The 20659-nt window shown below is 40.6% G+C and overlaps 2 protein-coding genes across 3 annotated transcripts; one reads left to right on the top strand and one right to left on the bottom strand.

Moving 5' to 3' along the window:
• The first annotated feature begins 324 nt into the window (after positions 1–324).
• On the top strand, positions 325–13801 carry LOC309687522 (uncharacterized protein). Its single transcript, XM_082502561.1, has 14 exons — positions 325–424; positions 2731–3045; positions 3251–3559; positions 6854–7138; positions 7225–7360; positions 8157–8320; positions 8406–8687; positions 8819–9118; positions 9216–9500; positions 9581–9743; positions 10648–10808; positions 10967–11042; positions 12620–12647; positions 12754–13801. Exons 1-14 carry the CDS (start codon positions 358–360, stop codon positions 12898–12900), a joined length of 2718 nt encoding a protein of 905 aa, XP_082358687.1. The 5' UTR covers positions 325–357; the 3' UTR covers positions 12901–13801.
• A 340-nt stretch (positions 13802–14141) lies between these two features.
• Positions 14142–20209, bottom strand: rrp8 (ribosomal RNA processing 8). Of its 2 annotated transcripts, XM_082501841.1 has the most exons (8): positions 20010–20209; positions 19774–19891; positions 19392–19647; positions 17131–17935; positions 15399–15528; positions 15207–15313; positions 15026–15122; positions 14142–14687 (listed from the first exon to the last, which is right to left on the bottom strand). In XM_082501841.1, exons 2-8 carry the CDS (start codon positions 19876–19878, stop codon positions 14574–14576), a joined length of 1614 nt encoding a protein of 537 aa, XP_082357967.1. In that variant the 5' UTR covers positions 19879–19891; positions 20010–20209; the 3' UTR covers positions 14142–14573. The 2 variants fall into 2 exon arrangements, with proteins under 2 accessions (XP_082357967.1, XP_082357966.1); XM_082501840.1 differs by having other exon boundaries at positions 19774–20209.
• Between the last annotated feature and the right edge of the window lie 450 nt (positions 20210–20659).

Genomic DNA, 20659 nt, shown 5'->3' with positions numbered 1-20659 from the left:
CACTTCCCAAGATACTGTGCTATATGAGGTGGCTGAGTAACTGAACAGACGCATCCTGTATAGCGATGCTGACAAAAACAGAACTGTAAGACATGTGCAAAACACACAAGAGAACACCTACTGTTGCAAACTGAAGAAGTTGCTTTTAAGTGTGTGTGTGTGTGTGTGTGTGTGTGTGTGTGTGTGTGTGTGTGTGTGTGTGTGTGTGTGTGTGTGTGTGTGTGGCTCACACAACTGAATATCAGCTGTAGAGGGTGTGTGCCATAAACCATAAACCACATAATACACACACCCTATAAATACCATGTGCCCTGCATACAGCTGGTCTATAGTTCTGCTTCAGTCAATGACACCACCATGGGATGCTCATGGCTGTTGATTTTGGGTCTTCTCTTACATGTTGCTCATTCTTTGGAAATTCTGGGTAAGTCTGCAGAGTTACAATCCATCTGTTGCAATCAGCTGTTTATGTGTTCATTTTACTGGACCTTAAGCTCTTGTTTAACCTGAGGCATTTATACCCAGCAGTGCTACTGGCTTTCCTTACTGATTAGTCCAACTATAATTACAAATGAGCAATAAAACTACACACTGGATGCATCACAAAGTTCTAAATAATACATTTTTCAGCAGCACATTCCTGATTGTATGTTTGTAATGTCAACCTGGCAGGCAACTCTTTATTAGGAATCATATGCGCTTCCTCGGTGTGACCACTGCATTTTTTTTACAGGCTTTTAAAACTAATATATGAGGTCTTTAACATTTGGGGAAAACCCTCTCCTGGCTGTACTTATTTAAAGATTCTTCCCTTTGATTTGGTGCAGTCCTTCATTCTGCAGAGTCACCGAGACTTCCAGCTGGAGATGAAAGTTTAAACGTGTGAAAGAGCTTCATTTTCTAAAGTCGAAAGTCTTTATTTGTTTACCACATCCCTAGTCTGCAGAGGAAGGTGTGCTTTGTGCCACTGGTGCATTGTTGCTGTCTGGTGAGAAAAAGAAGCCCCTGGGACTCAGGAAATATGATGCAGTAGAAGAATGTGTGATTTTTCTTTCACAGTTATTACTTAGTTTGTATCCTTAAGGTGTGCCTTCTCCATTCTTGGCTGACATTTATTTTGGCACTAACCTGCAAGGGCAAATGAATTACAAGCCCACCAGGCATAATTGAACTGATATAGCATATTTATTTCTCTTTCTTGCTTTCTCTTCCTCTTAAAAGGCTCTGGAGCCTCTCCACATTGTTTCCATTTGCTGTGATGTATAGTAAGACCAACAGCATTAACAGTGCTTGATGCAAACAGTTTAGACTGCAGCAGCCGGCTGCATATTAAGAGGTTTTCAATGAAGTAGTGCAGCAGTAAGCTGTCGTCATTTTACTCATCATGTACCTTAAGCTGAATAGAGGTTCTTGGCTCCAGCTGACTGGTAGAGCAAGCTGTGTCCTTAAGTGCACTTTGATGAAGTCTGGGGAGGAAGCAGAGAGAGAAGGGGACTTGGTATGCATTAAAGTCTGCACACTGTCCTCTCTGAGAGTGCTAAAACCTGCCAGCCTATATTAAATGCCCTCTCCTGTGAAATGCCCTAACTGTGGCTGATTTCTAAACAGTGCAGAGGACCCTGTCTGGGTGTGGATCTTATTTTGGATGGTTTTCATTTCATTAACATAATGGAGTCCTCCATCAGATACACAGGCAGGAGACAAGGCTGCATTTATTTATTACTGTCACTGTGTGCAAGTTAACCTCTTGTCTTTTGCTTTTTCTCTGTAAAAACAAATAATTTACCAGAATTTTACAAAGTGAAGACAATTAATTCGCTTAATCTTTTATTGATCTTTTATTTTAAAAAATATTATGATCCTAGGGTTTGGGGTTTCAGTTTAGGGCCTGTTAAATTCTGGGAATACTGTTTTAATTTCTTTATTATTCTAGACTGTGAGCTTTGCTTCTGGTGATATTATTATGAATGAGTCTTTAATTTCTGTGTTTATTTTATGGGTGACTTATAGTTTCCTCTGTCATCTTTCTGTGCCTGAGAGTCTTCTCCTCCCTGTTATTCTTTCTCTTTTGGCTACTTCCTTTGAGGTCTGGTTATCTTTCATGTGATGTATTAGTTTCACTTCCCGTCTCTGACTGTCTTCACCTGTGTTAATTACTTTTACCTGTGTCTCATTCTCATCCTGTTTTTCATTCTGCCGTCAGCCCTCGGTGTATAAGTAGTCCCGTCTTCATCATCGTCACATTCCCTGTGTATGCTTCCCTGTGTGTTGCCCTCTGAAACTCTTCGTGTTCTCCTGTTTCCTCACTCCTTGTATTTTTGGATTTTCCTGTTGGATTGTGTTACTTTGTGGATTAAAAAAAGGAAGCTTGCTCGTTGTCGACGCAGTCTGCCTTCTCTGTTTCAAACTGAGCCTTAAACTTTTCATTTTCATCCAGTTTTCTTTTCAGTTACTTTTACTTGTAACAAATTAAATATAGTCTGTTTGTCTGTTTTAGCCTTATTTTTATACGATTTTATGTCTTTTTTTAATTGAGAAATGACTGAGGAGTTTATCACTACTGACCTAGTTAGTCTACCTCTTTGATCACAGTTTTACTTAACTAGCGACAGACAATAGGCTGAGTCAACACAACAAGTAGCATCTATCACCCTGTGCCCAGTCCTCTCATCAAACCCATTCCCCCTCAAGGCATTTCTGCTTTCTCAATGTTTTCTGATCTCTCATTAGGTTCGAGTGAAGAGCCTTTTGAGAGCATCACAGCAGTCCTGGGAAAGGACATGTATCTGAGCTGTATCTATCTGGGTGACGATCCTGTTGACAGCAGCGAGTGGAAACAACAGATCAGTTCAAAAAAAAAAAAGCGACTGGCAGGATTTATCAATGGGAGACCATTTCAAAGAGATAACTTTTCACTCCCAGTTTCTCTCACCAACCTCACAATTCAGATTAGGGTGACCGGTGTGGAAGTAGAAGGACAATACACCTGTGAGTTTGAATCACTTGAAGATACTTACACTGGCACTGTAATCGTCACTGTAGTAGGTAAGCTACGCCAATAACATGTGATTTCTTTTCTATAATCGACTCACCTCTGTGAGAACAAATAAGCCCGATGAAGTTGCCACAAACAGTTCTAAAATTAAAAGGTGTTAACTGATGCACCACCAGATTTTAATTAAACAGATGCATTATTATCCTGAGACATGCCTATGTCACTCAACGTGTTTATTTTTCAATTTGTTCACAGTTCAACCAGAAATCAACATCACTCTGAATGCAGAGACCATAAATGGGACTCACTATCAGTCTGTGTTATGCTCTGCCATCAATGGCAGGCCTGAGCCCCAGATCAGCTGGTCTGTGAATGGGTATCCTCCTTCAGATTTCCCCTTCATCGAGGTTGTGAATAACACCCTTCCTTCAAATGACACCTTCACCGTCAGCAGCGTCCTCCGCTTTCCCACCCACTTGCAGGAGGAGGACAACGTGACCTGTGTGGTTGAACACCGGACCCTCCCACAGCCCGCGGTCACCACAGTTAGGGTGGAAACCTACAGTAAGAGCATCAGAGTTGTTGTGTTTTTATGTCCCTGTTGCTAGGTGGTGACATATTGTGTTGCATTACCACTCATACGTTTGCAATCATGCATCATGACTCAGCATCTTGCAACACAATAACTTTCTCCTGCTGAGTTTTTACGCAGCCTGTTCCTTCTCACTCTGCTCCACATGCACAGTGACAGACCATAAATCACGTTGCACAGTGCTATGCATTCATGTGGGAATGCGCTCTTCCATTGAAGCTGAGTATATGGAAGCAAAAATGAAGCAACGACCCAGTAACTAATTAATAACAGTACTGTAATATGGTGCAGTGTACAGTTTAATGGCTCAAGTCTAGCAGGTCAAAAGATGCGCACCTGCATCTGTTGACCTGATGAAAATCCGACTGCATAACATTAAAGCTAAAAATCCAGCATCCCAGTTAATCACGATATTTTGTTTCATAGATTTCATCAAATCGTTAAAGCTGCTATAACCAATATCTTGATATAAAAAGCGCAGGACGGGGGGTCAAAGTAACGAGTCCGTACTTTACCTGACTCTGCAGTTCTTCCCAGGTCCACTGAGCATTTTAGCATTTGGGTCATGATATGGGGTTTTTTTTGTTGTTGTTTTTTTTAGGGCAGCACCTTTCTGTTTTATCCACAGCACTGCAGAGCTGCAGGAACATGTTGCATTTAGAGGGTGCAGTGCGGATGACCAATACGAGCAGAGCAGCACTCTGAGTTATTACAGAGCTGATAAAATGATAAGTTAGTTTTTCATGATTGTAAGTTAAAAACTTTAAAAAATATATTAAAAAATATATATATAAAATATAATCTTGGTCTATGAAAGCATAATAATAAAAAAAAACATTTCTGATGAAAACATAGGCTAAACACACATACAGAAACCCCGAGCTCACAGGAAAGACAGATTAATACAGCAAACATCAATATAAAACCATCCACACTGTAATTTAGTGCACCTGCAAAGACTCACTCTTTAGCACAACCCTCATTGACACTGTTATAGAGTCAGTAATGATAATGAGCAACCACAAAGCAAACAAACATTATACCTCAGCAACTTTGCACTGACTGTCATGAAAGCGTGGTTACCATGACGAGACCCCTCACACTGTCAGTATTCACAGGCAAAGGCAGGACGTCGGATCATTAACTACACCTAGATGCTTTAGCTCTACTGGTATTGGACCAAAGCAGGAAAGATTTCTCATACTATAAAAGTTTTCTTTCACTCAGGATGAAAAATTTCACCATGTCATGTACATGTCATTGCTAACTTAATAAATCTTAGCTCCTTGCTCTCTTCCCAGCAAATAAATACCCTTAGTACATGGACTGTCGTCATATGTAGTGTAGGAACAGCTGCTGAATCCGATGATCTGCCATCCATCTGTTTACAATGATGGTGGTGATCACACTGATCAGAGACATGACAAGCTCGAAGCAACCTAAACCTGCTTTTTCCACTTCAAATCCTAACATAGAAAGATAAAAGCTAAATGCATTTAATTTTTATTCAGTAAGACTTAAAATTACAGATTTTCATGTGGTCATAGAGCAGGGGAGCTGTGGGCCATTTTTGCCTGACTTTTACACCCAAATCAGATCTACGTCATAACTTCATAACTACGTCATAACTACGTCCTACTTCATAACTTATCCCATAACCAGAACTCCGTCACAACAACTTGAATTACACAGCAGGTTGTGGTGTAGAGATAAAATGAGTTTCTGATTACTACATATGAACACAGAAGTCTAAATGAAGCTGTATGTCGATCAGCATATTTTTGCATCTATATTAGTGGCCCTTGCTGGCTATTTAAAACACCATGTAGTCCATGAATTTCACTCACCGAAGATGCAAATTCAAAAATGAATCACACAAATTTAAAGTGAAAACACAAGAAAACAGTCAGTATAATATGGTGGTGGTAGTGTGATGATCTGGGGCTGTTTTGCTGCGTCAGAATCTGGAACTTGCTGTGGTAAATGACCACATTCATTCACCACAGAATGTCGGGCCATCTGCTTGTGACCTCAAGCTGAAGTGCACTTGGGTTCTGCAGTAGGACAATGATTCAAAACAAACGAGGTCCACCTCTGAAGATCTTAAGAAAAACAAAATGAAGACTTTGGAGTGGCCTAGTCAAAGTCCTGACCTGAATCCGATTGAGATGCCTTGGCATGATCTTAAAAAGGCAGTTCATGCTTGAAAACCCTCCAACGTGGCTGAATTAGAACAATTTTGCAATGATGGGAGGGTCAAATTTCCTGCACATGGCTGTAAAAGACTCATTGCCAGTTATGACAAATGCTTGATCTTAGTTGTTGCTGTTAAGTGTGGCCCAATCAGTTAGGTTTAGGTTTAGGGGGTAATTAGTTTTTCACACATGGACGTGTAGTTCTGGATTGTTTTTCCCCTTAATAATAAAAACTTCATTTAGAAACTGCATTTTGTGTTTACTTGTATTATTTTTGTTTGATGATCTGATTGAAGTGTGAAAAACATACAAAAAGTAGGCGATCGGGAATCAGGGGCCAAGCACTTTTTTACACCACTGTATATGTTTGGCAATAAAGCTTTAAATGCTCTCTTCATACAATCATACTAATATGTACAGCATTACAGCCTCTTACTGCTCTTTCAGTGGCAGACCTAGTAACAGTCCTATTAACGTAAGCCACACCACCCAGTTCATTTGTCCATAATACATTTCCACTTCACTGAAGCACAGCAGCTTAGGTAATTTTCAAACTGCAGTGGTTAAATGCAGACATAACTTTATGTGTAAACAGATTGAACTTTTTTTAAAGCCAAAGAGCATTAACTCACTCCAAATGTGTGCACACCCCTGTCCAGCACCCAATTTATTATGAGGTGTTAACCCACTTGCTCATTAGAGGCATTTGACTGTTGCGTAACACCAAAACTTTTACGTATTTGATAATAGACTCTGATCTATGCTGATTCCTCGTATTAAAGCCTGCGGTTCTCTCAGCTTTGGTTGGGTAGCAGCTGGGCCAGACATCTGCTCTCAGCTGCAGCTCAGCCAACAGATGGGACAGGTGATAAGCCTAAGTCAGCACTCTCCAAACCCAAGCAGAAGCTCCTCATGGCGTGTGTTTAGCTAACATTCAGCTCATCCGGCCCCAGCTTCCTATTTAACCAAAACACCCTGAGCCTCTACTTGCTATCTGACTTTTTAATTTGCTGGAAAAAACATTAGAGCTTGTGAAAAATAACTCTTCTCGCCCTTCTTCCTGCTCTGCAGCAAGGCCAAATGTGACTATTAAAGCAGAGATGGTACACCAAGAAGACGGAAATGATTTCTGGGTGGTCTCTTGCATTTCATCTGGAGGGAGACCTGACACTGACATCTCTTTGGCTTTGAACATGGCTGAAGAGCTGGCGAGAGAGAACGACACAGACTCAGACATACAGAGAGTCTCAGTCCGCCTCCCCGTAACAAAATACGGGGGTCACAACATCACTTGTGTGTTTGACCATCCTAAATTTACACAAAAGGAGTCACAAGCCCTAACACTGCCAGTTTTCTGTGAGTACAATCAGTGTTGAATAAACTGCTAATGCTCAAGAGGTAACAGAGGAACAGAGTTTGTTTTTGTTTTTTTAAATCTACAGATTTGGCTCCAGGTCAGTTGTACTCAGACTTGGAAGGGAACAGCAATGACGTGGAGCTGCAGGAAGAGGAGACTGAAGCTGTTATCAGACTCGAGGTCGAAGGGAACGTGCCACGCTACAATGTTACCTGCAAAAAGTAGGAAATATTTGGTGTCAAAGGACTACTACATCAATTTCATATATTATAGAAGCGTTCGAACTCTAAAAATGATAATTATAACAGACAGACTGCGTTATGAGCTGGCATGATGATGAAATTCATCATGTTAGGGAAGGTTAAGGTTGAGAATCTGATACAAAGTAAGTCCACTCCATTATTGTGCACAAATAATGGAAAATAATGTGCAAGACAGATAAAAATGACTTATTAAAAAAGTATGGGGAAATTGCCCATTAATGACAAAATAAAAAGTATATTCATCAGTAAGTGCTCGTACTGTGTTTGATTTCCCTATTTTACCGTATTAGGTGCAGTTGTTCAACTGTGAATCAGTGCAAATATCTAATCAGCAACTGAGTGAATTTAGGTCATGGTCGAGTAACCTGCAAAGAAACATTTGTTGGTGCTGGATGGGCTGGTTCAGATATTTGGGAAACTAACCACATAACCAAAAGAAAAGGAGCAAAAATGAACAGTACCTGCAAAAATAATATGCTTTTACAAAAATAAAAACAAGCTTCAGTCACACTTTTTTCATGTATATATACAGAGAAAGAATATACACATCCTCCACAGGATATGTAGGTAGTTTCAGTGGTGGCATATTTGGTGGCATAAAAACCACAAGTGACTGTAAGCAGGAACCATATTTAGATACATTTTCTGATTCAAATGTTTATTTATTCAAGCTTTGTTTTCCTTTTGTATTCTTATATTAAGACAAATGAAAACATTTCTGAATTCCTGCATATTTTGCATATTTGCCCTCCAGAGATGATGGCCCCTTGCCTGAGAGTGTGAAGCTGGTGGACAAGAGCCTGAGACTCCAGGGCCCTGTGGATCTTCAACACGCTGGTCTTTACAAATGCACCTTCTCTTATCAGCACCTTACAGCAGTGCTGCGGTTCAATGTCACTGTTAAACCTATACAACAAGGTAGGTGAAACTCTGCTTTGACCTTCTCTATCATCTGACTATGAAATATTGATGTGAACTCTTCTCTCTATACGTTTCCCATCAGTTCCTCCTACAATACGAGTTGATTTGCGGACTGAAGATGGACACAGAGTGATTGAGTGCTCAGCAGATGATGCTGTTCCTGCAGCCAACATGTCCTGGCTTCTACCAGAGGGTGTGTCTGAAGACTTTTGGTTCAACTCCACTTCTCATAATGGAAGCCACTCTGTCAGGGGGTTTGTACTCCTCCCTCCCTGCTTGCCTTGGGAGCTCACTGCAGAGTGTGTGATAAATCACCCAGCATTTGAAAAACCAGAGAACAGAAGCATAACACTCCCTCTTTGTGGTATGTTCAGCAAATCAACCAACCAACCCTAATTTCTTATCAGTAGTGGATATATGTGGCCATAGATTAAATTTTTTTCATCAAGTGGAAGCCCTCCACTTCCTGTTGTTTAACTTCTCTTTCCTGCACAGCTCACCCTAACATCACCGTCAACACCAGCACTGAGTGGAGACAAGGTCTGAAGTACACAAAGGTGCAATGCTCTGTGGACAGCGCCCCTCCGGCAGCAGTTATAACCTGGCACGTAAGGAACACCAACAACAGCATCGATAGCCTGGTGGAGACCAAACAGCAGGCTGATGGTCTGGTATTTGCTCGCAGCTCTGTGCACTTCCTGTCCTCTCTCTATGCCGGTCAGAATTTGACTTGCATAGTAAAGCATCCGAGCCTGGAGGCAGAAGAGGAAAGAATAATAAACATCCCCATGCACAGTACGCTAGTCATTTCTTAGAAATATTACCTTCTATGACACAGACAACCTCACGCGGTTGCTCATCCCCTTCCTGACACCCCCCTTTTCTTTTTCAGAAGCCCCCCTGCTGAGCGCATCTGTGGTGAGACAACAAGACTCTCATCTCTGGCTGGCAGTGTGCGAGTGCACAGGGGAGTGTTTCGAGACAAACCTTGCATGGGACCTTCCCGAAAAAAATGAAAGGCAAACCTCTGTGCACTCAGAATATGAAAGAAACTCAATGAATCTCAGGGCGACTTATGAATTTCCGCTGAACCGTCATGAGGGGCAAAACCTGACTTGTGTGTACCATTTTGAACCAGGGGTCACACAGAGAAGGACTGTTCATATGCCCAGATACTGTAAGAGCAACAGAAACAATACTCGATTGAACACTAACGCACAAAGTTCATCTTAAATATTTCTACTGTTTTTTTGCCAGATATCTCTTCTCTGAGAGTCCTGAACTTCACGACTCCTCTGCAAAGCCGCTACAGCGATCAACCTGTTGTATACAGACTGTCCCTCGACAAGAATCGTCACAACCAGAAAATACTGCTCGAAATTGAAGGCAACGTGCCAGAGTACGAGCTCAGCTGTAAGAGGTGCTGTATCCGGTGTTTCAAACCACCTGTTCACAATGAGGAAGCTGAACATAGTGCACTGCACAAAAATCTGTGCTCCCACAATTAAGAAGTAGCTCTCTGAAAATATCAGTTGAGTTATTTACATAAAGAGCTTAGTGCAATAGCCAACAACAGCAAGGAGACAGTTTAACTTTGCTTTATCTGGGAGCAGGCAAACAACTAAAAACAGCACCTTTAGTACCAGGTGCATTAACTTTCCTACTGTTGTCAAAAAAACAGTAGCCTGTCCAATTATAGTCTCAGCTGGCAGGAGGTATATCTGTTATCTACCACCTAATCATGATCAGGAAGTTCCTGTGAACACACAAAATTGAGTGTTCCCACAGTAGTAGAGGAAGTAGAAGAAGCAACACATTGTCATAGAGCACGATTTATTAGGGGGTATTTTACCGTTTAAATAAAGGCAAATAATTACCCTGGTTCTGTCCATTTGTACATTTTTTGTTGATTTTTTGTAACCACGTGTGAACAACTTTTGTAATGCAGAGTAATGTGCAGAGATTTCTTAACCAACTTTCCACCTGTTTTCAGTCTTTCAGATGATTTTACCAGCTAAGAAATGATCTGGCATGTAATGTCTATAATGGAAACTTCTACACTTTTGGTTTTGTTTTGGGGTTTTTGGCACAATGTGAAGTGTTAAAGTGAGCTTTAGGGATAGTGGTGCAGAGCCAGCTTAGCTCTTTCCCTGCTTCCACTCTGTAAGCAAAGTTAAGCCAGTTACCTACAGCCTCCTATTTACTGTACAGACATTAGAGTGATTAGAGTTTTATTTTTAACCCTCAGAAATACAGCACATGGCTATATTTCCCCAAAAATGTCACTTAAAGAGAAACTCAGTTGTAAATCCCTGGTATTTCAGGAGTGATGGCTCATTTGTGCAAACGGAGGGATCTGCGATGATCTTCCAGTCAGAGCTTGCAGAGCTGAACAAAGGCCTGTACACCTGCTGGGCATCCTTCTGTCACCACACTGCTACAGTCAGCTTTCAGGTGGAAGTCACAACTAGGCTTGAACAGCTCGGTACGTGTCTGCCATGATGGGCTTTTGCACTCAGAGGAACATGACACAACAGAGAGCTCCTGATAATATCGGCATGCTTACGTGCGTAACCAGTTTCACTGTGAGGTTTTCTGAGATGTTTAGCTGATATCAGTTTCTTTGTGTGCTTTGTGTTGCAGCTCTCACATCCATGATTTGCATCTCTTCAGCATTAGCCCTCGTTCTTATCTCTGTCATCATCCTCTGTGTGTGCTGGTGAGTTAAGCGCTTCCACAGGTGACAAACAGCAACTCTGCAGGTGATGCGCTGACGGGCAAATGAGGGCAATGTTGCCGATGGCACAGAGTGTACAGAGAGTACTAGACAAACAGGATGTGTGGATCGTTAACCCAACTAACCAAAACCCCAGTACCAAGCTGTTATTCACAAACAGGAAGTAATGTGGCTGAAGCAGACAGGTGCCTCTGCCACCACAGCCCTGCTTGCAGACAGGTAGAGGCTGTTAGGCAGTCAGAAAAACAGATTTATTTTCCAGTTTCCTGTTCTGGCTTTTAGCGGTGTTACTTCTGGCAATTTGTGCAGCAGACTGCTGTTCGCTGGCCAATTATCATCACCGACACTTTGCAAAAGGAAAGGTGAAATGTGCAGAAGGTCCACATGTTCAGAAGTTATTAGTATAATAAAATTCAAGTTGCCATTCACCAGTGGAAAAAAATCCACAAATTCATCTCTTAATCCTGTTGCTGTTGGAGAAAGAGTCACATCTTTTAGTACTGATGTGGGATATCTTTCACAGTCCTAGAACTGTTAATGGTTTCTGCCTCCAGAAGCTTCCACATTTCCACATTCACTGCCAAATCTAACTTCTCACAAGAATGTCTGTCAGGATCAGATCAAGCCCCGCTGTGAATAGAGCTGCACAAGAGTGGTTTACAGGTTATTTCAATACGCCTGTCACTCTGACCGGAACATTTGGTGAAGGTGCCATTGGCTGACGGAGTCTAGGCACGTTATCGCATGCTCCAGTGGGAGGGTCCTGTCAAGTTAATTTGGGAAGGTCAGGCACCCAGTGAACAACAAGAAAACATGACTCCCCACAGAGGAAAGTTATTTTGGGACTAATGTCAACCCCCCACTCCTCTTTCCCTCATCTCCAGTGCTGCATGAGGACATTTTTTTTGTCAGCAGCAGGACATCACTGGGTTTGTGTCACTGAGGTCGCAGTGTACAAAGTGAGCGTCTGCTTTTGACACCAGAGATCAATGATGAAGACTTGGGTCACCACTCGTATTCATTGATATTCCCGTCACATATAATGCATTCACCTCTGCAGCTTGCTTATTTGAATTGACTCGGTGTGGCCAGTTATGTCACAGTGCCATCTAGTGGTGAAATCTCTCAAAAAAAATTTAAAACGGGTTTATTTAAATTGAACTGAATAATTGTCTTTGGTTCACCAAGTCACAAATCAATTTATATAAAAAAATACTGATAGTCATCAAGAGTCATTCATTCATATACATACATAAAACATTAGCAAAACTACAGAAATCACATCACAGCATCTTGTTATTCACTATACTAATTGGATTTGGCACAAAATGCATCCTATAATGTTGTCCTGGGGCCATTTGATCAAATCTGATTAAAGAGGGCGTTCTTAGTCAGCAATAGACTGAGCTCTCTGTAAGGCAGTAGTGTGATACAGTTTATCTAATGAGATTTTTCCAGCTGTTCTGACAATCTTGTCCAGTTTGTTCCTGTTTGCCACAGTCAGGTTGCCATACCAGACTGAGATAATTCACCATCAACCTCTGTTTTTTGTTTTATAGTCAAAGAAACAGCAGGAAAGAGCACAAGGTACATTTAAATATGATAATTTTCTCCAGCTTTGCTAAGTGTCTCAAATCCAAAACTAAATTGAACTCTTTTCCTCCGTTTCTCCATCTGTCTCCGTATAATTCAGGAGGAGTATCTCTCAGCCTTGACATCCCTCATGCAGGACCCCGGCTCCCCTGAGGTGAAAAAGCCAGCAGTAACAGAAAAAGACAGCAAAGAGGGCACTCCTATGGTCAATTACTCCATAGTCATTGACGTCAAGAGTACAGTGTGAAGACAACAATGCTTTGTGGGGCTTTTTAAACCACATCCAGTTGTGCACAAACTAGGTGTGGCATCTTAGTGGAACTGTAGCACTCTTTTTTTCCAAGTGTTTTGTTTTTCTGTAGCATTGAAGTAAAAAACTGTGTATGTATATATCCTGAATAATGTGAGATTTTGAGCAGATTAGCATTGATGACTTTACTGTTTAAACTAAAGACTGTATAAAGGATGTACGTAGTCACCCCTTGATACTAGACTCCACATTCTGAAGCCTCTGTGCTTTTTGAGCCATGACCTCACATATTTGTACTAGAGGGTGGAGTGCTAACAAACTATTCATATTCATAAATTGTAATATATCTGGTAATTAGCAGTAAGTCACAGACTAATAAAATACTCATTAGGCCATAATACTAGACTCCTGCAGGAGACACAAACCCCTATGGGAAAATTAAAGCACCTGCCCTAGAGAACAAGGGGGCAGCTAATAGTATCTTTTTATCAGGCCATAATACTAGACAGCACAAAAAGTCCAGTTCTGTGACAGAACAGGTTACAACTATGTCTGCAGACCCACACAACGTAATAAGATGGATGACTTATTTAAAATGATTAAATACCAAATTAAATACAAAATGCATCCACCCTTGAGTTGTTATGAAAGGGAAAAGCATCCATAGAAATCAAAACTGTTTTTCTTTTTCACCATCCTGTAAATATTTCAACATGAGTCACTCACTTTTGAAGCACTTAGGAACTGCAGTTTGGGGCACCTGCCGGCTTTTTTATTCAAATGCATAAAATTTGCACTTTTAGAAAAAAACTAAATCTTACTTGAATTTTTCATTATTACAGTTTCTTTTCAGATGTATATTTTTTTTGATCTGTCAATAAAGTGATTCCAAAGTAAATATCTTTCATCTTTAACTTCTTAGTTTTAACAAACTCATTACAAGCACAGCAAACAGTCCCACATACTGATGACTGTCACACTGCTCCAACATGAAAAAAGTCCTTCTAGTGTCTTTGCAATGCTTAATTAGTCAGGACCATCTGCTACGACAAAAGGAGTGAAGCTATAAATACATTTCTGTACTATGTGTGATTCAGATGTAAATAGACTGAACTGCAGCTTCTCTGCAGCACTGTTGTGGAAAATAATTATGGAGTCAGTTGTTTGTTCATATAGAGTAATTGTAATAGGGTTAGGGAACGACATGTTGGGTCTGAAGCATCACAGACATCACACAGTTATTTTTAAAAGTTTATATTTTTAAAGACTTTTAAGTTTCCCACAGCAATTGTAGCACTTACAGAGTTGTCTTAGAAAATTCTGTCACCAAGCAGCCTCGAGTTTCATTTTTGATTTTGTACCCAACGCAGTGACTTACTCCAGGACTGTAAAAACATTTCTTATTTACAGTATTTGAGTAAACAATACAATCAATGATCTGTGCATTGTGTGATGAGAAAATGTGCGTCCATGTTGATACTGATGATAAAGACTAACAGACCTCTGTTACATGAAAAAAAAATCACATATCTATAACAAAATGCAAAAGGAATAATCAAAAATATACCAAAAAATATGATACATTTAAGTGTATATTAACTGTGACCCCGTGAAGCATTGTCCAGTTATGTACTGATGCACAGAGAAGTTTATGAATTCCTATTACATCTTCATCTCTTCTTGTAAAGACAAGGCTTCAACTGTAGTCCAACTTTCTTCAGATTTTCTGGAGCCTTTCCCGTCTTCGCAAATTCAAAGGAGTAGAAATGACTATTTTCTGTGTCCTGAAAGGAAGAAAAAGACAAAATAACAGTAATTCTAGCAGACAAACATGAATGTTTAAGCTATTACTCATCACGTGGTCCAAGTGTTCTTCAGACTCAGTTGTTTAGACGACATTGATCTACTTGTGACAAATTTATTAAGCATTTTTCAGCAACAGGCTCTTAAAAAGGACAACGACAAAAGAAAGAAAATACACCTGAACACAGTAAATATTATATATTTACATGTTTAATTCAGACTTTCATCTTATAACTGTGACATGCTTTAATTTTTTAAAGAAGGAAGAAGTACTTGTTTTCCTGTAAACATGGTCCCAAGCATCACCCCTTTTTCTCACCTTCGACACCATCTTGAATCCAAGACTTGACAGTGCAGTGATGAAGTTTCGCACGTTGTCGAATCTGCTTGCCACTTCTGCTATTTTAAGGACTCCTCTGCAACAAAGGTGCCAAAAAATAATGAGAAACACAGTGTGTGCACGACATTAAACACATGCATATGCAGAATCCTTGTCACACCTCTTTTTTAGCACTCGATTGGCCTCTGCTAAAAAGTCCGCCAGATTGGTCCCCATGAGGGACAGGCAAAACACAGCGAGGTCCACAGAGGCGTCATTAAGAGGCACCTGCAGACACGGGGCGTTTCATTTTAGTTCCATTTTACGACAATCGCAGTGCAATTGTGTCTGTATTTTGCAGAAAGACACTCACGTGGGCCATGTCACAGACCGTAACCAGCTCACAGGTGGCTGCCAGGTCAAAGCTATGAACTTTGTTCTTCACGCTGCGCGCTATTTTACAGTCACCACAACCAAAGTCGGCAACCACGAGAGAGGAAGGTCTGCAAAAAGAAAACAGTACAGTAGATGTGTTTCTTTTAGTTAGAACTGTTGTCTTCTGACAAACCGCTGATGTTAACGAGGCAAACTTCTCACAGCAGCAAAACCAGGCATCGATTAAACACCCACAGTGCAAAATTATCAGCTGCGTGAGTCCTCGCTGTCGAGAGTGTGCAGCAGAGTAATGTCTTCTGTTTACCGTTTACAGCAGATAAATGATGTCAGCATCCGGAGTTCTACATGAAGAATTCCTTCTTACTCTTGAGATGAGCAGAGACGGTCTGGAAATGTTTTGGGAAAAGTCTGAAAGTAACAGTGTACACAGCACACCGTGCTTTCTGCTCAAAATATGATGAATCGTTCAGATGTTGAGCTGAGGTGATTAAGAATCTCCTGTCTTAAGCAGTTTTACACATGCACTGCAAACATTGAACTTTTTCCAGACATTACCAAACACAAGTGCGTGTGAGAACACAAACGTTTGAAGCAAATGAAGCAGATGTGATCTCTGTTGCAGGTGAATTTATGGTGAGCCAGTGGGTGTCCCAACCCCACTGCATGCTCTATGCAGACAGGAACCCAACTGAGGATTTCCATTAGTGTGAATATGATGCCTAATAATGACAGAAACCCCTCCCTATTCTCTTTTTTATATATGCACAATGTCACATTGTTTAATGGCACACAGCTCTGTGAAAATCGCAGCCTTGCTGTCCAGTCCTTGTGCTTAAGATGGTTTGCAATTCAGAAGAAAGATGTTTTAAAGGGAAAGGAGATAAAATAGTTTGTTTAGACAGGTGACGAACAGAGGGGCTTAAATCAAAAGTATTATTTTGAAGGGTGAATCAGGCAAAGCAACTCTAGTAAAGTCCAAGAAAAAGTATGGAGGTGGAAATGAGCATCAAAGACCCACTTTAAAGATCATCCTGTGATGAAAAGATCTTAAAGCACAATTCCATCAGTGCACAGTTTGACAAACCAACCTATTCGGTCAGACAACACACTGCAGTGCAGACATTTAAGATTTCATTTTAAACCTTTTGTGCTCAGAGGTCCTGTTCAGCTTTCTGGAGCTTTTCCCTGCCTCCAAGGGACTTTTTCATCACATGAACTTGTCTTAAAGAGGTGGGCTTTGTTATCATCAGGTTAATTGTTTCTGTTTGAAACGCTGCCCAAGGATTGTTATAGCAAAGCCATTATCAGGCGGTCTCACACTTTCTTGACCAGAGAGCACTTTAAGTGGTCTGTGCTCCAACCCCCAATTCAATTAATGCTAAAGCAGTTTAAATAAATGGATATTCCCAGCTGTGCTCTTTGGAACTATTTGTATTCTAAAACATTTCAGTGTTTATACTTCATGGATATATTACCTGATTGTTTCACAGTCATATCACAGCTTCTACTGGCCCAAAGGTTAAAAGGGTGGGAGTAAAGAACACAATGTGCTTGTTTGTGTTGCTGGTGTAAATGTGTATGCCAGCTATAGGCATACACATTTGAAAAATTTGGCACAATTTTATAAATTTGTAATCATGAAGATTCCTTGGTTGTGGGCAAAATTCTATTTCATGCATTAACATCACAGAAAATTGAAGGCTTCTCACTTTTTCTGAATATAAGAGATGATGGCGTCCACTGGATTGGCGGGCCACCTCTGAACCTGAGCCGTGTAACCTTTGTGGTAGATCCAGAAAGCCTGTGGGTCCTGCTTGAACATACGCTTCGCCTCGCCGCTGGACGTGCTGTACAAAACTTCGTTAATGTAGCGGAAACGAGCGGCCTCCAACCGCTGCTCCATCCGGGACCTGAGGGAGGCAGAGCGGTCTTGTTTCACCTCTTCCTCTGACTCTGCTGGCTTATCTTCCTGCTCTGCAGGAGTCTCATGGTGCTCTGTCTCCTCGCTGTGCAGCATCCTCTGCAGCTTCTGTCTTTTCAGACTCTGAGCTTTGCTCTGCTCAGGTTTCAGTCTTTTCATGGGGAACTGCTGCTGATTAACTTTAATCTCCACTGCAGGTTCACGTGTTTTCTGTTCTGATCCATCAGCAGAAGATTCAGGCACACATTTCTGAACTGGGACACACTTTGTTTCCTTCTCATTACTCGCCTCCTCAGGGTGTTTCTCATTTTTCTTTTTTTGATTGTTTTTGCCAGTGTTGCTGTTGCTATGTGAATCAGGTTTAACTACTTCCTTTAGTTCATGTTTACCCACAGACTTTACTTTATTTACTTCCTCCTCAGGCTGTTTCTGGCGGTATTTATTTTTACATTTCCTCTTGTTCTTCATTTTGTTTTTCCACTGTTTTCTGCCAATCTTTTCTGTGTTCTGTGGATTGTTTACATTCATCAGCAATTCAGTCATTTCTTTATTCTTCTCCTCCCCTGAAGATGTGCCATTTGCCTTTGAAGATCCTTTTGGAAGAAAACAAAAAAACAGTTTAGTCAATATTTTACACTCAGGAAAGATTGAGGCTGGTACTACGTACTATGCAAAAGTCTTCAGTGACCCCTAATTTCTTTAAGTTTTTCTTCCAAGGAGCCAGACTTTTGCAATGATGTAGTGATCTTGAGCAATAGTTCTCCAGGCTTTCTGAAAGACTTAAGTCTTAAGTTTTTCTTTGGACATTGGCTGCTTCTTCACTCATTTCTATCCTTCCACCTGACCTTTTTCAGGGCAAAGAAAGACATCTAATACAACTAATTTTGAATTGTTACTTGCAGCCTGTTGCAAGAGCATAATTTATCCCCATTTATTGAATTGAATCTACAAAGAAATGCCAAAGATAACACAGATTGACAGATATAAAATAGTATTTTTGCACCACAATGGAGAAGCATTGAGAAGGTCAGAAGGTGTTGCACTGTGTCTATTTGGCTCTAGAGAAAGCATATAGTATGGACATATGGACAGAAGTATATGAAGATGTCCAGGACATGAATGAGGACACAGAGACTGTGGTGGGGTGTGCGGTAAGAGGCACAGATAGGTTTAATGTGGTGACTGGATTACATCTGACTCCCTTTTTGTTTCCAGTGGTGAAAGATGAGTTTAGGCAGGATTCTCATGGACAATGGTGTTTTCAGATAACACTGTGATCTGTAGTGAGAGTGTGTGGAAGAGAGCCCGGAGAGGTGGAGGACAGAATACATGTGTGTGAATGAGAGGGGGACATGTGTAACAGTGAAGATGCAAGAAATAGAGGTCATGAAGGTGGACAAGTTAAAAGACCAGGGCAAGATCATCAAAAACAACAGATAATTAGCAGAGAGTGCAGGCTGGGTAGAGACGAGTGACAGAAGGACAGCCTGAAACGTGAAAGGGAAATTTTTTAAGATGGTAGTGAGACCTGCTGTGATGTAGAGTTTTAAGACAAAAACATAAGAGGCATACCTGGATGTGGCAGAGTTGAAGATGCTAAGATTTTCACTGGGAGTGACAAAGTTAGACAGGATTAGATATGAGCATGCTGAGCAGTTTAGAGATAGAGTTAGAGAGGCAAGGCAAGGCTGAGATGGTTTGGACATGTGCAGAGGAGGGATGCTGGACATATTGGACAAATGATGCTGAAGATGGAACTCCCAGGCAGGAGAAAAAGAGGAAGAACTCAGAGGACATGCAGAGGGTTGGTTGACAGTGGAAGATGCTAGGGACAGGGTGAGATGGAAACAAATGGCCTGCAGTGGCGACCTCTAAATAGATGAACTAATTTCTCATTTTCTTAAAAAAATACAAAGAAATGAGATGTGATTCAAGACTTTGCACAATACTTTACATCCAAACACTCCAATTACAGATGCTGGATTAAAAACTCTAATGTGGCAAACCACTGTGTCAGATTTCTAAGCTTATAACCAGCTAATTACTCACCAGCTTTATTGTTTTTCTTCCTCTTTTTTGGTGCAGGTTTCTCCTCCTTTAAGATCTGGTCTGTGTTCTCTTGCTGCTCCTCTGTTTTTTCTGCAAGTTTTCTCTTTTTTCTTCTCTTCTTCTTTGTCCTAATGTTTGATGGAGCTTCTTCGGAGTCTTCATCACTGTCCTGTTTATGGTTGTCGCTCTTCCACTCTGGTACTGACCCCAGAGTCTTCAGTGTCCGCATCAGGCTGCTTTTACCCACAACCCTGGGCTGATCAGAGGATCACAGCAGGTTGAATAATATATTTTTAAAACGAGTAGCGACTACCATAAGTAGAAACATAGTAATGCTTTGCGAGAATAAAAAGTTTTTCGTAAGCGCAAAAGAAACACGTACCTTCACATTGATGCCACTGCTTGTCTTCTTGGTGTTACTGAGGGCAGGTTTACTCAAGATCTGACCCTCTTCTTCATCATTCCAGTCTTCATCCTCGTTAAACATGTTTCTGTGTGTCCTTTTAGAAAAACGCACACCTTTGTAAACCGCTACTGGAGATGAAAAACTCTTTCGAGCGCACTTCTTTGCTATCAGAGAGCTAAACTATAGTCCTATATGATGTCTGAACTACTCACGAGTTTGTTTCTCAGGCAGCAAAACGAGTTGATTTACGTGTCAGAGGAACTCTTCCCGCTGTTTGCATGAAACCTTTTTATCTAATGAACGTGTAACTACACGTAATACCTAAAAGAAATAAAGTTATTCTCAAGCAAAAGCCACGTTGGTTCAGTGTCATGCGCGTCAGGGGAGCAAAACAGAGTTACGGGCGCACATAACTGACGTAAGCACACCGGAGATATCTGGGAAATGGCGTTTTCCGTGATGACGTGGATAAACATTCAGCTTCTCTTAATTTTAAGGATTTTAAGTTGTATTAATAAAAACAACTTAAAAATAGTTAAAATAAAAATGCAACTCTTCAGTGGCTCCAACGATTTTCAAGAAAATATAGTTTTACAAAGATTTCTCTCACCAAACATGTCTCTGAATAATCAAAATTAACAGTGTTTTTGTTAGGATCTTATAGATATTTGTAAGATCCAATCTAAACAACAATAAACAGACGGACTGACTTAAGTAAACCTACATATCAAATACACAATATATTTGTTGCATAATTGTTATATTCTGTAATTAGGGACACGCAAAAGGACACACTGGGTTTAATAAATAAAATTTAAAAAAACATTTTTCCTTTTTACTTGAAATTTGAAACTTACTTTAC

This window comes from Aulonocara stuartgranti (genome assembly GCF_965226115.1).
Source record: "Aulonocara stuartgranti genome assembly, chromosome: 14".
Taxonomy (NCBI): Eukaryota; Metazoa; Chordata; class Actinopteri; order Cichliformes; family Cichlidae; genus Aulonocara; species Aulonocara stuartgranti.
Note: the sequence above shows the minus strand (reverse complement) of the source record. Positions and strands in the feature narration are given on the sequence as shown.

Excerpts from the sequence above, each read along its gene's own strand:
- rrp8 (XM_082501840.1), bottom strand. The coding sequence starts at position 19,878 with ATGTTTAACGAGGATGAAGACTGGAATGATGAAGAAGAGGGTCAGATC. Across the intron at positions 19,648-19,773 it reads GCAGTGGCATCAATGTGAAG|CCCAGGGTTGTGGGTAAAAG; the intron begins GTACGTGTTTCT and ends TCCTCTGATCAG. Across the intron at positions 15,123-15,206 it reads AATCGAGTGCTAAAAAAGAG|AGGAGTCCTTAAAATAGCAG; the intron begins GTGTGACAAGGA and ends CCTTTGTTGCAG.
- LOC309687522 (XM_082502561.1), top strand. The coding sequence starts at position 358 with ATGGGATGCTCATGGCTGTTGATTTTGGGTCTTCTCTTACATGTTGCT. Across the intron at positions 7,139-7,224 it reads CCTAACACTGCCAGTTTTCT|ATTTGGCTCCAGGTCAGTTG; the intron begins GTGAGTACAATC and ends TTAAATCTACAG. Across the intron at positions 12,648-12,753 it reads ACAGCAGGAAAGAGCACAAG|GAGGAGTATCTCTCAGCCTT; the intron begins GTACATTTAAAT and ends CGTATAATTCAG.